This window comes from Jatropha curcas, chromosome 8, assembly GCF_041381405.1.
Source record: "Jatropha curcas cultivar XTBG-Jc1 chromosome 8, XTBG_Jcur_1.0, whole genome shotgun sequence".
Taxonomy (NCBI): Eukaryota; Viridiplantae; Streptophyta; class Magnoliopsida; order Malpighiales; family Euphorbiaceae; genus Jatropha; species Jatropha curcas.
The window spans coordinates 28,018,670-28,036,381 of NC_143158.1; the positions used below are offsets into that span (position 1 = coordinate 28,018,670).

At 34.3% G+C, this 17,712-nt stretch overlaps 3 protein-coding genes across 4 annotated transcripts; 2 read left to right on the forward strand and 1 right to left on the reverse strand.

Annotated features, from left to right (window-relative positions):
• Window positions 1-1,828: 1,828 nt before the first annotated feature.
• Window positions 1,829-7,190, reverse strand: LOC105639396 (TCP-1/cpn60 chaperonin family protein). Of its 2 annotated transcripts, XM_012223443.4 has the most exons (15): window positions 7,027-7,190; window positions 6,656-6,916; window positions 5,952-6,077; window positions 5,659-5,862; window positions 4,905-5,074; window positions 4,685-4,820; window positions 4,290-4,406; window positions 4,073-4,192; window positions 3,886-3,984; window positions 3,718-3,807; window positions 2,975-3,062; window positions 2,650-2,738; window positions 2,477-2,551; window positions 2,115-2,231; window positions 1,829-1,982 (listed from the first exon to the last, which is right to left on the reverse strand). In XM_012223443.4, the coding sequence occupies exons 1-14, from the start codon at window positions 7,039-7,041 to the stop codon at window positions 2,133-2,135; spliced, it is 1,689 nt and encodes a 562-aa protein (XP_012078833.1). In that variant the 5' UTR covers window positions 7,042-7,190; the 3' UTR covers window positions 1,829-1,982; window positions 2,115-2,132. The 2 variants fall into 2 exon arrangements, with proteins under 2 accessions (XP_012078833.1, XP_012078832.1); XM_012223442.4 differs by having other exon boundaries at window positions 1,911-2,231.
• Window positions 7,191-9,249: 2,059 nt separating this feature from the next.
• On the forward strand, window positions 9,250-11,835 carry LOC105639398 (Pentatricopeptide repeat (PPR) superfamily protein). The gene has a single exon (XM_012223444.4). The coding sequence runs from the start codon at window positions 9,335-9,337 to the stop codon at window positions 11,615-11,617; it is 2,283 nt and encodes a 760-aa protein (XP_012078834.1). The 5' UTR covers window positions 9,250-9,334; the 3' UTR covers window positions 11,618-11,835.
• A 995-nt stretch (window positions 11,836-12,830) lies between these two features.
• Window positions 12,831-17,511, forward strand: LOC105639400 (putative disease resistance RPP13-like protein 1). The gene is made up of 2 exons (XM_012223448.4): window positions 12,831-17,224; window positions 17,318-17,511. Exon 1 carries the CDS (start codon window positions 13,128-13,130, stop codon window positions 17,187-17,189), a length of 4,062 nt encoding a protein of 1,353 aa, XP_012078838.1. The 5' UTR covers window positions 12,831-13,127; the 3' UTR covers window positions 17,190-17,224; window positions 17,318-17,511.
• Window positions 17,512-17,712: the final 201 nt, after the last annotated feature.

Consider the following 17,712-nt stretch of genomic DNA (forward strand, 5'->3'; position numbering starts at 1 on the left):
AAGTGTATTTTTTAATTTTTTATGTTTAAATAATTTTTTTTTTAAACCGGTATTCAAAATTTAAAATTTAAAATTATGCGATTCGCCGAAAAACCAATCGGAACCGTCGGTTTTGTAATCGGATCGGAACCGGAACCGGAACCGCCGGTTCCGAAACTGTGGCCAAGTCTAATAGCTGCATCTCTCACTCTTGGTCTCTTCTCATAATTTGCGTGCGACAAACTCCTATCTTCCTTTCATTGTATTATTTCTGAACAAATTCCTCTGATTTATAGATTCCAATCCGAGAGCACTACCAAAGTGTCTCACAGAAAGATTATCCTGACGTAGAATATTCACTTGTTGTTTATCGACTATGCCTTTCGGCTTGATCTTAGCCTTGACTCACCCTCTGTGGACGAATCTTGCATCTTTTTCTTAACAATGCCTTTATCATTTGATCTAATAGCATTCCGCTCTTTTTCTTAGGAAACATTTGGCACGATGGACTCTACATATTTTATTTATTTGAAAAAGTTAGCTTGGACTTAAGTAAAAATAGTTTGAATTTATCTATGGTTTGTTTGTTCCTTATTTCGAAAATCCTATTTCGTTCAATTGGATAAAAAAAAATGATTTAGAAAAGTTTGGGTAGGCTGAATCTAAATGTTGGCTATAAAAATGATTTGAAAAAATTTGGAGAAAACCGAATTTAAATGTTGGCTAGATAAATGTTTTGTAGTAAGAAGATTAGTTATGAACCCTGTAGATCATCACCATGAGGTGAGATTATTTTTTATTTGATATCAAAATTTTTTTATTCTATATTTTTAATAGTATTTAATAAATATATTTTAAAATATTATATATATAAAAATTTGGTTGAATTGTGTTGATAATGTTGAACTCTCCGATTCAGTAAATCTTTACCTTCACCGATTCAATAAATCTTTACTTTCACAGATTCACTGACCAGTCCAGTTTTCAGAACACTGATTTATATAATTAAAAATCATGTATAATTCAATCAAATAAAAACAAATCAAGAGGCAGGAATTAAGTTCCTAATTTTTAATTGATTTTCTATTGAGAAAGCTACTTTTTTTTTTTTTTTTTCTGGTTAATACAATATTTTAATTTTTACAAGGAATTCAAAACTTCCCCGGTCTTATAAATAAAAGTTACATTATAAACGGTCGATTTTTTTTCCCGACCGCGGATTCCATACTACCCCCATTTAAATTCATTTTTTGAATGATACATATATTTAATTATAAAAAAATATTTAATTTTATTTATATTAAAGTTGGAAATATTGTCACACCTTAAAATTTTAGTTTCAAAACTTCTTCATTTGATTGAAATGATAATATGAAGTATTTTTATATCAAACGTATTTCGGTTTTTTTAAAATTAAAATATATTTTCTATTATTTAATTAAATAAGTAAATAATAAAATGACACCATTTTTTTATCAGCAAAGAGTGAAGCCGGGGCGGTCCCACTGGACAGAAGAATCTCGGTTTGCCAATAGTTGTTTATTAGATAGGGAGTAGGAAAAGAACTTCCATAAACCCAAGATTTTACATCCAAGCCACAGAGGAGAAAAGCCTACTGCTATCACACTATAAGCATTATTATTCTTAAAGAATTATTCTATTATTCTATTGTACATTATGACACGATCATTTTTTGAATTTAGACATGCCTAATTAAATTATGGAATTTAGACCGAATATTCACCCCTACGAAAAATAATCATGGTCATGAAAGTTGCAGGAGGCTGTGGGAATGGTAAAGAGTTCCATAGCAAGTAACTAAAAAGAAGTAACAAATGAGAGAATCTCATTGCCAAAAAATATTTCCTCTCAAAAGTGATTCCAAAATACACAACATGTCCATTCTCAAAGGGGATAAAAAAAGGAAGAAATTACAGAAGATATCATCAAACTCCTACTTATAAAAAAAGATTCTCTTAACACCCAGCAAAAATAAGCAGTAGCTGCATTCCAAAAAGCTACTAGTCAGCATAATGTTCTAATTCAAATGATGATATGATGTGAAGCCAACTAAAATCAAGAGCGCAATTTTAAAAAGATGCTTTTTAACAAGTATGACACTTCCAGAAAATTACATCTGGTAACTGGCATGCTCATCGTCTTCGCATTCCACGTCCACGACCGCGGAAAGCAGCTCCACGCCCTCTACCACCCATAGCACTTGCAGCAGCTTCCCCTTGAGCACTTTCAGACTGCATTACCAAACAAGGGAAACCATTAGAGAGATGAAAATTTTCATTTGAGCATATGATATCTTAGCCCTTATCAAAGGCTTACTGATGAGACTCATAAAGAGACTACTGCAAATAGAAATTTCCAGAATATTAAAAATCAATCGAACATAACATACATGTATTTTAACGCAATAAACAATGTCTCAAAGCCGAATTTCACTGCCAAAATCAGCCTGACATCCATAAAACACTAATCACTTTACCTTAGGGTTCTTTACTGTCTCATCCACACTCAATATGAGACAGGCAGCCTCAGTAGCAGCATTTATAGCATTGATCTGTGACATGGATTCAACCACCATAGGGTCAGTATATAGAATGAAAGAAAATAAATCATAAGATAATGCATCCAGTATCAACAAATTTAATCCTCTACCTTCACAACTGCTGGCTCCCAAACAAAATTGGCAAATGAGTCTGCAATTCCACCTGTGTTGATATCCACCCCAAAAAGTGCACCCTCACCTGTTGAAAAGCTCAAAATATTAGTGCAATGATCTATATGAAATTACTTCGGAAAAAAAATATTATTGAAATTCATTTGCAAGACAGCCATCAAAGCAAGCCCTTTCACATCAGGAAGAGAGGCCAGTTCATCAAAAGCACATGACAATGAACTAGAAAATCAAAGTATCAAACTCCTTCAAACATAACCAAATCGAGCTCTTTTCTTCGAAGGGGCAACTCAAACTGGTACATACCAGACGGAAGTGCATGCTTCTGTCTTAATTTGTTCAGCACATCAGTTGCATCAAACCCAGCATTATCACATAATTGTCTTGGAATAACCTGCAATATGAGAGATGAATCTCATCAACCTTTTCCCAAATCCATAATATCTTGAGAGCATGAAATATCATCTGTACAAGGAATAACATTTACTATGAATGTCCCACCAGTGAAACACTTATAGGCTAAGTGTGATAAGGGACAATGGAATGCAATAGAATAAAATGCATTTCCAGTTCAAACATTGAACTAGGAATATAAGAGATATCATGTGGTGCAATCAATGAAGAACCACAGCTAATAAACTACATTACTACACTAACTCTAATAATATTGACAATATAAAGTTAGTTATGATCCTCAGAATTGTTCATTAAGATATTAATATATATGTTATCATAGTATGATAGTATGACACTCTTTGCCATTAATTTGGTAGAATAAGAATTTTAGAATTAATAATAATTTAAAGTACATCATAACACATGCTTTCGTTCAATAACTCTGGAAATCACATATAAATCTCATAATGCCATAGAAGTTCCAAAATCAAATATTGCTTCAAGATAACTCTAACACGTTTCTATAGATTAAATTCTCCAGCAAGAAGGTTAGAATCATCTATAAATAATAAACTCTTTTCCTGTCATATACCACATCAGATGGAGGGCATTTTATGCTACATAGTTTTGACATCTGAATATAAGCTAGTTACCTCCAGGGCTTTTGCATAAGAGTTAATAAACAACTGAGACTTCCCAGCTATTGTGCGTGCATGCTGCCTCAAGAATCGACTGATTTCCATCTGTCATAAAACAACATCTTAATTACCAAGGCTTAAAATATGCGAGAGCGTGTGTGATCAGTTCTGATAAACCCATACATCTATTGCACCACCACCAGCAACAACAGTTGAGTTCTTTGCAGCTCTTCTAACTATCATGATAGCATCATGTAAACTTCGTTCAGCTTCCTCAATGAACTGATAGTGACGACAGAAGAAAATACAAAGATCAACATAAAAATCTAAGTGAACTTATCATAATTTCAATAAAAATATATTAACATACCTGATCAGCCCCACCACGAAGAACTATAGTAGCTGTCATTCCAGAAGGGCACCCACTGAATATATTAAACCTCTCATTTCCAACTTGCTTTTCCTCAAAAATCTCACAAGTTCCAAGAACCTAAAGCCAGAAATATAAAACGATTCCAATATGATCACAAAAACAACTTATTGCAAACAAATAGTTTCTGCATTTCCAAACAAATATGAAGCCTGACCTCATCAATTATATTGTTGACAGTTGTTTGCACAGCTCCACCAGTTGCAGCAGCAACCCTTTGCAAGTCTTCTTCAGCTACACGGCCGGCACAGAAAATATCTCTATCTGCAAAATACTGTTACAAACAGAGCATTCAATAAATTTACCAGCATAGTACACAAAACCATGATGAAGACATGTTCTTCTAGGAAAACAGCATACTCTATTCACAAGATTCATTATTCAATAACCAAGAAAGGAGTCTACTGTAAAAAGAAATAAAGACTACAGACAGTACAAAAATCAAATTTTCATCGTCTGATTTCTACCAATTCACAAAGATTTACTAGCATTCATACAGGTAGAAACATTACATTCATACAGGATATCATTAATGAAGCCAAGAATGCCTACCTGTGTTGCCAAATCTCCAATAGCCAGACGTGAAAGGACAACCTTGGCCCCACTCTGTACACATTTATCCAACTTGTCATAAATGATATTCCATTCTGCATCAACAATCGATTGATATTCTGATGGATCTGACAATCTGCAGTTGGAAAGACAGCAATGTGGGATTCAGCAACGACCTTCTATGTTGAAATTTAAATCAAACTAACAAAGAGAATCCTACCTTATCTCTGCATTTTCTTTCTCAGATTTCAATTCCAATTCAATATTGAGTAGAAGTATCTTGGGGTCCACAAACTTCTTTGGTTGTTGTTCAAACCCCGCATATGAAAATGTCTTTTTAAAGGCAACACCATCAACTAGAAAGGAGTCTCGCATATTGCCTCCAGGTACCTGCAGGAAACACATATACAACATATCAAAATCTTCTACTACAATATTTCCAATATCCAACTTCAAGCAAGCACAAAACTTCCACCAAAATAATGGAAATTTAAATGCTCAATTACACAGTAAACATCTCATGAGAAAACTGCACAACTGTGAAGAAGGCGCTAGCATTCAAATCTTGATCAGATTTTAAATTGATTAACTTAAAGGAGTCTGAATAAACTAATAACAAAGAAGGTATCAAGGAGATGATCAACATTCGAGCATGCTAAAAAAAGCTTGTATCTAATGGCAAGTGTTTGAGTAACAACTGAACTCAAAATAAATCTCTTGATATAGAAGTGTGATTTCCCATAAATTCAAAATAAACCAAACTCCTATATCAAGAGAAAAGAGAAGTTTACTCGCATTGCAAATCATGACCACTCTATGATTTGGTCAACAACGTTTGCATTTACAAACCTGTAAAATTTCCTAAAATGTATGTGCGGAACTTATTGATGAAACACTGCCAATTGCTAGAGTGGAAAATTGAATAATAAGACAACGGCAGTATGCAAACACAACTAACTGACACATGCATTTACCTTCTTTATTCCAATCATGTTAAGCCTGTCATCATTCCCAATTGCAATGACAGCATCCACAACCATCTGTGCAAAAAATTCTTTCTCTCCACCTATAAGCTTTGAAGAAAGTGTTGTGGCAGCACATTTAGCAAGTAAACCTTTCTTTTCTTCTAGACTTTTCCCTTCTATGCTCACAGCTAGTTCTCTGATCTTCTCAATTGCCTACAACATCATGTGTAGCATTTAAGAATCAAGAAATGGGAAAGTCAGGCCCAAATCAAACAAAGAAAAGGTAAACAAAATCAAATTACCAAATAGCTTGCAGTCCTATAACTCCGTATCAAATTTTGTGGGTGGACACCATCCTCTATGAAAGGTTTTGCCTCCTTCAAAAACTCTGCTGCAAGCAGAACTACTGTAGTGGTTCCATCACCAACCTGCAGCATAAGAAAAGCATGCAATTCCCAGAATGCATAAGCAACAAATTTAGCACATCATAATTACTGTTTCTGGAAAATAAATGTCTTACAAGTCACAACAAGTGATGAACTGGATAAGAAGAAAGGTATTATTTCTATTAATAAATTCTAAAAGGCATTTTAACGTCCATAATCTTCTCCTTTCCTACTAATCTTAACAAATTTCTATGTTATATAACATGGAGAATTAATCAATGTCATTTGGTCACCCTAACTTCTTCATAGGAATCTCAAACATCTGTCAAGAGAATGTTATTATCCTGGACAAAAGCACAAGTTAGTCCTACCCAACTAATTTCCCAGTATCATGTTTGGCTCAAATCTAACTTCTCACATGAAATGTAAGATTTCATTAGTTATAACAATTTACCTATACATGTTACCATATTTCTGCCTTTCCTATTTGAGATTTCCTAAAACAACTTTTAATTATTATATAAAATAAATAAATTAATAATCTGGCATATTCAACAATAATGCAGTACACAAAACCTAATGCTTAGTTTTCATTCAAGTGTAGAAATGTTAACCATTACCTCAGAGTCTTGGGACTTAGCGATGTCGACAAGGATCTTGGCGGCAGGATGAACAATATCAAGCAACTTCATAATAGTAGCTCCATCGTTAGAAATGGTGACATTTCCTTTATCGTCATGGATAAGCTTGTCCATCCCTCTTGGTCCAAGCGTCGTCCTAACTACATCGGCCACCGAAGTGCAAGCGTTAATGTTACTGACCAACTGCGCCTTCCCCTGGGACGTGTCTGTCCCTTCCTTCAATAGTATGATTTGCGGTTGCTGCTCATCATTTCGCCCAATTTGAACGCCATAGACAAAGAGGCAGGGTCAAATATTATGTAATATACATTATAAGATATAAAAAGAAACGGAGAGGTAATGTAACTTACCAGCATGGCTGCCATTGTTGCAGATTTAGAGAAGAAAGAGAGATTTGATCAGTGAAAGAGAGGGAAGGAGGAAGAGAGAGCAAGTAAAGAGAGAGGACGCTAGGGTTCTTGTTAGTGTGAGGTTTTCTCTTTTCTAGTTCTTTCTACCGCTGTTTTTCCTTTGGTTTGTCAAAATTTATTTTTTATTTATATATATATATATATGTATATATATATATATATATATAATAAGCTGAATAATGTTTTCTACATTCATATAAATTCCAATCGTGACGCACAGATTAAAACATAAATTTATATCGAGATTTTAGTAAATAATTTACTAATTAATTATTTGTAATAAAACTATATAATAAATGATTTAATAGTTATTTAATAATTCAAAATTAATTACATAAATAATTATTTAATGCGGAAGGAAATTTAAAAGATTTTTAATCTAATGAACATGACTAATTAAATTTTAAAAAAAAATCAACATAACTAATTTTTGAAGATAATATATTACCATTTCATTAAAAAACTTCAAATCAATTAAAATATTGCAGGGAGGATATGACCGATCTCCTAAATATTCGACATAAAATAAAAATTATTATAACTAAAATTTTAGTTATATAAAAATTATTATAACTAAAATTTTACCTTTCTAAATTTATTTTCTTTTGTTTAGAAAGGTAAAATTATAGATGAAATAAAATATTATTATTGGAGAATAAACAATTTCATCCTCATTTATTTATAAACAATAAAATGCGATTCTAATTATTTCGAATTATTTGGATAATTTTATAAAATAAGTGAAATGTCCATTTTCCTTTATTTTTTTCTCTCCAACTTTTGGAGTTGCTTAAATTTGTGGAATTCATTTTAAAATTCAACGTCTTTTAGTAGAATTTGGTTTAGTTATATTCCAATTTATAGAATTAAATTCATTTTAAGTTTGTGTTTCATAATAAATTCAACAAATTGTATTTATAAATGAATTCCATCAAATTTCGTAGAATTCATTTATTTCAAAAATGGGCTAGAGTTATGAAATTTGGTAATTATATGCATCTATCTATACTAGCAACGATAGTTTTTATTGGTATTTTTAATTTTTATATGTAAAATGTGGCTAAATCATTAAAAAAAATTCGACCTTTACCGATAATTTTAATTGTACCATAAAACTAATTTTTTTCTCCTAGTATCTTGAATTTAAACTTTAGTTATAATAGCACTCTAATTTCAAATTATATCTAATTTAATAAATAAAATATTATTTTTGGTTGACCTATATTCTCTCTTATGGTCAAATTAACCAAAAACTCATTGTTTAACAACATTTTACCCAATATTGGTTATGAACTTAAATTCATAAAAAGCCAAAATAAAGTAATAAATTTTAGTTAGTTATAAGCGTGAAAAAATTAGTTTAGATTTTTGTTTTGTCATTTTTTAAGCATAAAATTTTATTTATACTTAAGTTGAGTTCTTATAAAGATAGGTTTTAAGCATTATGATATTATTTTATTTATAGAAAATCATTACTTATTGTTAATATTATATAAATAAATAAAAAGTAGTGTTTATTTAAAGATGAAAAGATTATTTTTTATTTTAATATTTATATAAATAAATAAATATTAATAAGTATTGTCGGAAAGGAGTCTAATTTGAGGAAAAATGTTAAATTGAATCCCATTAAAAATAATATTTTATTCATTAAATTGGGTATAATTTGAAATTAAGATGTTATTGTAACTAAATTTGGAATTCAGGATACTAGGAGAAAAAAGTTGGATTTAAGATATAATTAAAATTACCCATAAAGTTTGAAAATTTTTAATGACTTAGCTGTAAAATGTTGATTTTGGTGATTACTTAATTTTTAAAACAATAAATTTCACATTTTCAGTTATCCAATAATTGTTTAATTGATTTAAATTTATAAGTGTTTAGTAGAAATATTTATAAATTAAAGTGTTAAATATGTAAATTTTATAAATTTATTTTTTAACTATCTATTTATTGATTTAATTTTCTGAATTAGGATTTTTATATAATGATTTTGTAAGTTTAAGTATTTAATAAATGTAATTTTATAAATTAAAGTGTTTAATATTTTAAAAATAAAAATAGATGGATAGGTAATTTTTCTTTTTCGGAAAATACTGTGTTAATTTATGCATTTTTTTTGAAAGATAATTATTTATTTATTAGTTATCGTTAGTTAAAGTTATGGTCTTTGGAGGAAAGGTAGCTATCGCAAATTCGCAACTCCTAGGAAGCGAACCAAGCATGCCAACCTCAACACTTTGTCATGTCCCATTTGCACATCAAAATATATCAACTAATTAACGCTAATCATTTGAGACAGCTCCATGCTCATCTCATTCAAAACTCCCTCCACCACCACAACAATTGGGCGTCACTTCTCATCGCCCAATGCACGCTCCTTCACGCGCCACCACACTATACCCGTAGCATTTTCAATTCAACCCCCGACCCAACTATTCATGTCGTCACTTCCATGCTCAAATACTACTCCCATTTGGGTGGCCAAAATGAAGTTATATCTTTCTTTAAACACATGCAATGCTGTAGCTATGTTAAACTTGGTGCATATGTTTATCCGCTAGTGATAAAATCTGCTGGTAAAGATGGGATAATGTTTCATGGCCATATTTGGAAACTGGGTTATGTAAATGATCCTTATATTCGCAATGTGATATTGGATATGTATGCAAAACGTGGTCCAGTTGAGGTTGCTAGGAAACTGTTCGATGAAATGACTGAGAGAAGTCTTGCGGATTGGAATTCTATGATCTCTGGGTATTGGAAGGGAGGAAATGAAACTGAGGCTTTTAGTCTCTTTAAAATGATGCCTCAAAGGAATGTTGTAACTTGGACTGCAATGGTTACTGGGTTTGCTAAGATAAAGGATTTGGAGAAAGCAAGGAAGTATTTTGATTATATGCCAATGAGAAGCGTTGTTTCTTGGAATGCAATGCTTTCAGGTTATGCACAAAATGGTTTTGCAGAAGAGGCTTTGAAGTTGTTTGGTGATATGGTGAATTCTGGGGTCCAGCCTAACGAAACTACATGGGCTACTGTGGTTTCTTTGTGTTCATTGTTTGGTGATCCTTGCGTTGCAGAATCAATTGTGAAAATGCTTGATGGAAAGAGGATCAAGATGAATTGTTTTGTAAAGACAGCTTTGCTTGATATGAATGCCAAGTGTGGGAATCTTGAGGCTGCTAGGAACATTTTTAATGAACTTGGGGTTCATAGGAATTCTGTTACATGGAATACTATGATTTCAGCATATACAAAGGTTGGTGATTTGGATTCTGCCAGAGACCATTTTGATAGGATGCCAGAAAGAGATGTGGTTTCATGGAACACAATGATTTCAGGTTATGCTCAAAATGGGCAGTCTGCGAAGGCAATTGAAATTTTCAAAGAAATGATTAGTTCTAAAGACTTGCAACCAGATGAAGTGACAATGGCCAGTGTTATCTCAGCATGTGGACATCTTGGGGCTTTGGAATTAGGCACTTGGGTGGTTAATCATATCACTGAATACAAGATTAACTTGAGTATTTTGGGATATAATTCTTTGATTTTCATGTATTCAAAATGTGGAAACATGAAAGAAGCTCATAGGATCTTTCAAGAAATGGAAACAAGAGATGTGGTTTCCTACAATACTTTGATTGCTGGTTTTGCTGCTCATGGCAAGGGAATTGAAGCCATAAAACTATTGTCAACCATGAAAGAAGAAGGAATTCATCCTGATCGTGTGACATATATCGGTGTCCTGACAGCATGCAGCCATGCAGGATTAATGGAAGAAGGTCATAAGGTCTTTGAATCGATTGAAAGTCCTGATGTAGATCACTATGCATGCATGGTTGATTTGTTAGGTCGAGTTGGAAAACTGGATGAGGCCAAAAAACTAATAGATAACATGCCAATGGAACCACATGCTGGAGTCTATGGCTCTCTTTTACATGCTAGTCAGATTCATAAAAGAGTTGACTTTGGAGAACTTGCTGCAAAAATGCTGTTTCAGCTTGAACCACAAAATTCTGGAAATTACGTTTTGCTTTCTAACATATATGCTTCAGCTGGGAGGTGGGAAGAAGTCAACCGAGTGAGAGAAATGATGAGCAAAGGGGAAGTGAAGAAGACCGCTGGATGGAGTTGGGTGGAGTACCAAGGTAAAGTGCACAAGTTCATGGTTGGAGATAGATCACATGAACGATCAGATGATATTTATAGGTTATTGGCAGAATTAGCAAGCAAGATGAGAAGGCACGGGTACACTGCTGATAGAAGCTGTGTGCTAAGAGATGTTGAAGAGGAAGAGAAGGAGCATATGGTGGGAACTCATAGTGAAAAACTAGCTATTTGCTTTGCCCTTCTTGTTAGTAAATCAGGAGCAGCGATTAGGGTAGTAAAGAACTTAAGAGTATGTTTAGATTGCCATACTGCTATAAAGCTGATATCCCAGTTAGAAGGAAGGGAAATAATCGTGAGAGATAACAACAGGTTTCACCATTTCAATGATGGGCTATGCTCTTGCAAGGATCATTGGTAATGTAAGAGAAGAGAATTTAGTATGAGCATGCTAATGAGGTCACCAGCAAACTGGGGTGGTTTTCATGCTTAAGGAATACTACAACAATAATAATTAAGTCTTAATCCCAGATTAATTGAGGTCTGCTGTATGAATCATTTATTCCCATTTTACTTTGTTCATAGCTAATTCATGGTCAAGGAATGAGAAAAAGAAAAAAAGCCGATTTAGTCATTCAATTATACTTAAATACACTAATTAAGACCCCTATTTTCAAATTTTAATTATATAGTCAATCGATCTATCTCCATCACAGTATTTAATTCTTCTTGTTATTTTTCCTTTAATTACTATTGAAATGTCGTTATTGTCCTTTATGAATACACGACACGTGGCATTTAAAATTGCCTAAACAAGTGAGTTATTATTTAGCCCAATTGTTATATTCAAATACATTATAGGACCTTTTATATTTAGAATTTAATTACATAATTGATTATTTTGTCCTGTTATGCTACTTAATCCTTTTGACTCACAACAAAATTCAACAAAAAGATTAAGTAGTGTAATAAAATAAACAACATGGGACTATGTAATTAAACTATGAAAATAAGGTCTCACTGGTGTATTTGAGTTATCAGCATAACAAGGGGACTAAATATCAATTCACTCAAAAAAGCATGAAGCTTAAAATTATGTTATTACTATTTTTGTAGTTGAGAGGTGCACTGAAATGGGAATCGGCTTCTTTGATTTTGAACACCAGAGGTGAGGTAATTATAGCCATTGCTTCTTGGCTATTGCAAGGAAGTGCAATGTTGGACATGAAGCATATTTTGTGAATGGAATTTCTAAAAATGTGCATCCAAAATTCACTGGGAAGAAGAAACCAGTACTTTATGAATAATTAACACAATTTGGAAGAGAAGAATCTAAGACGAAGCACGAGTAGGCAAGAAAGTCTGATAACAGTAAACGGTAAGAGCTCAACAGAATAGAGCAGATTTTATGGTGATTTGAAATATATCAGTCGAAGTTGCAGGGAGAACATTTTAGCGGCAAATTATCTACTTTTTGCTCTTTTTTTATTTTTATTTTTATTTTTATTTTTTATCAATATTTGATTGCATTTGGGCTTTGTCAAATGTGTGTAAGCACAAAGTTTTGCAAGATTGCCAAATTCTCCTGTAGCAGTAGTTGGGTCAATGCCATATAAAAAGTCACCACTTTCCCAATATTAGGTGAAGATATATACCATTAAATAGTAATATCAAGATCAAACTTTCAGCGTGCTCTTCTTTTTCCTTTCCATTTCTTTTAGCATCTTTTCCCCTTGATACAGGCATTGTCTAGTCCTCTAGCCGAGGATAAGTCAACTTAAAAGCAAAACACAAAAATTACTTAGATTTTCACCAGAAATTGTAATAGTTCTTATCATCTGAATTTTTTTTCTATTAGGGTGTTCTTATACAAGTCTTGTATAAAATCCAGCACAACTTTCATTTGTGCTTGCTTTCCTTGTGCCAAGAGCATGTCTGTGCTTGGACAAGCAGTTCTATCTGCTTTTCTTCAGGTATTGTTTGACAGGTTAGCTTCTCCAGAATTGCTCAGATTCGCACGCCAAGAGCAAGTTTATGCTGAATTCAAGAAATGGGAAAAAATACTGCTCAAAATACATGCAGTGCTTGATGATGCAGAAGAGAAGCAGCTGACTAACCACTTTGTGAAGATTTGGTTGGCTGAGCTCAGAGATCTGGCTTATGATGTGGAGGACATATTGGATGAATTCACCACAGAAGCTATTCATCGTGGATTGGTTATTGAACCAGAAGCCAACACAAGTAACCTACGCAAACTTATCCATACTTGTAACAATTTGATTCCAAGTAATACTGTGTTTAGAGTTAGGTTGGGATCCAAGATGAAAGGGATAACTGCTAGGTTGCAAGAAATTTCAGGTCAAAAAAGTGACCTGGATTTGAGAGAAAATTTGGAAGGGAGCTCCAGCAAACTTAGAAAAAGATTACCCACAACTTCTTTGTTGAATGAAGCTCAAGTTTTTGGCAGGGAAAGTGATAAAGATGCTGTACTTGAATTATTGTGGAAGGATTATGTCTATGATGGCAAAATCTGCGTAATAGCAATAATAGGCATGGCTGGGGTAGGCAAGACAACTCTAGCACAACTCATCTACAATGATAACAACGTGAAGGATTTTTTTGATATAAAAGTGTGGGCTTGTGTATCCGATGATTTTGATGTTTTAAGCATAACAAAAACAATTCTTGAATCGATAACCCAGACGACTGTTGGTTCCAATTTAAATTTGCTTCAGGGTAGACTACAAGATGTACTAACAGACAAGAAATTTTTGCTTGTTCTAGATGATGTTTGGAATGAAAACTACCATAATTGGGATGTCCTTTGCAGTCCTTTTAGAAGTGGAGCACCAGGAAGTAAAATAGTTGTCACTACTCGAAATGAAGATGTTGCATCAATCATGGGTTCTGTTGCAGCTTACCATCTAAAGGAGCTGCCATATGATAGTTGTTTGCCTTTGTTCACTCAACTTGCATTAGGAACTAATAACTTCGATGCACATCCTAACCTGAAAGCAATCGGTGAGGGCATAGTGGAGAAATGTAAAGGCCTGCCTTTGGCAGCGAAGACACTTGGAAGTCTATTTCATACTAAAGTAAGCCAGGATGCATGGGAGGATATACTTCACAGCAAAATATGGGACTTACCTGAAGAGAAAAGTGGTATCCTTCCAGCACTAAGATTGAGCTATAATTATCTACCTTCTCAACTAAAGCAGTGTTTCGCTTACTGCTCAATTTTCCCTAAGGACTATGAGTTCAGTAAAGATGAATTAATTCTTTTATGGATGGCAGAAGGTTTCTTGCAGCAACCAAAAGGAACAAAGCGAATGGAAAATTTGGGAGCAAAGTACTTCGATGATCTACTATCAAGATCACTGTTCCAGCAATCAAGCAGAAATGGTTCACGATTTTTAATGCATGATCTCATCAATGATCTAGCTCAATATGTAGCAGGAGAAATATGCTACCGGTTGGAGGAAAAGTTGGGGAAAGTGCAAAAAGCTCGACATGTGTCCTACATTCGTCACCGATATGAAGTCTTCAAAAAATTTGAGATACTTTATAAAGCTAAAAGCTTGCGCACTTTCTTGCCACTGCCAGTTCTAATGACAATTAGTTGGCGTAATTTTTATATGACAAGAGATGTGATATATGAGTTGCTTCCAAGACTAAGGTGTTTAAGGGTGCTATCCTTGAGTGGTTATTGCATTAAAGCGCTGCCAGATGTGATTGGCAAGTTAAAACACTTGCGTTATCTTGGTTTATCTCACACTTTGATCAAAACCTTGCCTGTTTCTGTGAGTAACCTCTGTAATTTACAAACTCTCATCTTACATAGTTGCACTGCTCTTCTGAAGTTGCCTGCAGGCATTGTGAACCTTATTAATCTGCGCCACCTAGTTATTAGTGATACGAAAAACCTGCAAGAGCTACCCTTATTTATGGGTAAACTGACAAACTTGCGAACACTGTCTAAATTTATGGTGGGGAAAAGCAGTGGATCAAAGATAACAGAGCTGAGGGACATGTTGCGTCTCCGTGGGAAGCTTGCCATTTCTGGCTTGCATAATGTGGCAGACATCTATGATGCTGGGGAAGCAAACTTACTGTTTAAACAGGATCTTCAAGAGTTGGTCCTGGAATGGAGCAACAATATTGAACTTCAAGATGAAAGGGATGGCAGAGTGGAAATGGATGTTCTTGACATGCTGCAACCTCATAAGAACTTGAAAGTACTGAAAATTGAATTCTATGCAGGAATGGCATTTCCCAGTTGGATTGGAGATCCTTCATTCTCTAAACTCATGAGCTTAACTCTTAAAAAATGTACAAAATGTTCATCACTGCCATCACTTGGGAAACTGCCGTTTTTAGAAGATTTGTGCATCGAAGGCTTACAAAGTGTAAAAGTTGTAGGCCTTGAGTTCTATGGTGAGGATGTCTCCATCACGCCTTTCCCCTCATTGAAGAAATTAACATTCAGTGATATGTTAGAGTGGGAGGACTGGTCTTCTACAATTGCAGAAGAAACATTTGACAGTGAATTCCCTTGCCTCTGTGAGCTTCACATAATGAATTGTCCTAAGTTGATAAAGAGATTGCCAAACAACCTACCTTCACTTGTAAAACTTGATATTAGTAGATGCCCATTGTTGGAAGCTCGGCTTCCCAGACTTTCATGTCTTTATGACATGAGTTTGGAAGAATGTAATGAGGTCACAGTAACAAGTTTAGCTCTTCTAACTTCATCTTCACTCACTAAACTGCAGCTGCGGAACATCTTAAATTTTAGCCAATTGCCTGAAAGAATTATGCAATGCTCACCATTACTTAAAGTTGTGCAGGTTAGCAATTGTACTGAATTGACAACTTTAAGGCATACTGGAGATCTACTGCAGGACAGTAAACTTGAAAGATTGGAATTACATAACTGTGGTAGCTTGAAGGAGCTGCCCGATAGGTTCTTCAGCTTCACATCACTCTCAGAATTAAAGATCAAGCGATGCCCAAATCTTGTGTCTTTTCCAGAGCTGGGGTTTCCATTAATGCTTAGACATCTTATTATTGAAGAGTGTGAAGCACTTGAATGCCTACCTGATGGAATGATGACAAATAGAAACAATGAAAGCGACAATATTTCTCTTCTCGAGAGATTGGAAATCATTAAATGTCCATCTCTGAAATCTTTTCCCAGAGGTGAGTTACCAAACAGGCTTAAGGTGTTTAAGATATGGGACTGTCTGCAGTTGGAATCACTTCCAGGAACATTGTTACAGAATACCACATCACTCGAGTGCTTCAGTGTGCGGAAGTATTCGAATTTGAAAACCTTACCGGAGGGCTTACATTGCCTAACTCATCTTATTGAACTGCACATAAGCTATTGTGCTGGTCTAGAGTCATTTCCAGAAAGAGGGCTGCCTGCTCCAAACCTAAGAAGGCTTTACATATTCAATTGTCCGAATCTAAAATCCCTGCCTAACAACATGCAAAGCCTCACTGCACTCCAGCATTTACAACTATCTAGTTGTCGAGGCCTTGAATCATTTCCTGAAGATGGGTTACCCTCCAACCTAACATCAGTTCGGATCAATAACTGTGAAAATCTCCCACGACTATCTGAGTGGAGATTACACAGACTCTACTCACTCAAGGACTTAACTATATCTGGTGGACGTCCACATTTGGTGTCTTTTGCACAAGAGTGTAGGCTTCCTGCAGCTCTGACATATCTTTGCATTGAGAAGCTCCTAAATCTAGAGTCTTTATCGATGGGGCTCCAGCACCTTACCTCACTGGAGGTATTGGAAATTAGAGAGTGTCCTAAGCTCCGTTCCATACCAAGAGAAGGTCTTTCTTCCACTCTTTCTATAATACAAATTTCAGACTGTCCTATTCTGAAAAGACAGCTGCTGAAGAAGAAAGGAAAATATGCATCTATTATAGCCAATGTCCCACGGGTGGAAATAGATGAAGTATTACTGCAATGATCCATAAACAAGATAAATTTTCAGTATTCTCAAAGGTAAGTAAAAATACAATATGAAACTTATATTTTTCTCTTCTTTTGCTGAGTGACAGATTTTGAGATTTTGATGCAAGTCTGATGCTCATGTAGGTAGGCAAAGGATGCATATGGTACAAGAAGGCCTCATCATAGACATGGGCTTTTCCGCATTTCGGAAATGTTTTCAGGTATCAATTTCCCTGTATAAAATACCGTTTCCCCGTGTAAAATTATATTTTAAATGTCGTTTCCCCATATCATTTCCGTTTCCATGCAACAAAGGCCAGTTTCATCAATTTAGTGTACCTGCTTTCTCTTCCATGATTATTTTTCATTAGGAAGTGCTATTGTTAAGATAGTTCCCAGTAGGCAATTTTGATGTTAACCAAAATGAATGATTCAACAGTTTATTTCCTCTAATTCTCTGTTCTTATCGAATTTAAACTTGTTCAGCTATGATTTCTGACGCAATGGCTACTTCTGAATGTAAATTTTTACATTGGCTC

Coding starts and splice junctions, on each gene's coding strand:
- LOC105639396 (XM_012223443.4), bottom strand. Junction 4,193..4,289: donor TCAACAATATAATTGATGAG/GTCAGGCTTCAT, acceptor TTCTGGCTTTAG/GTTCTTGGAACTTGTGAGAT. Junction 3,808..3,885: donor CTGGTGGTGGTGCAATAGAT/GTATGGGTTTAT, acceptor GTTTTATGACAG/ATGGAAATCAGTCGATTCTT.
- LOC105639398 (XM_012223444.4), top strand. CDS start 9,335: ATGTCCCATTTGCACATCAAAATATATCAACTAATTAACGCTAATCAT.
- LOC105639400 (XM_012223448.4), top strand. CDS start 13,128: ATGTCTGTGCTTGGACAAGCAGTTCTATCTGCTTTTCTTCAGGTATTG.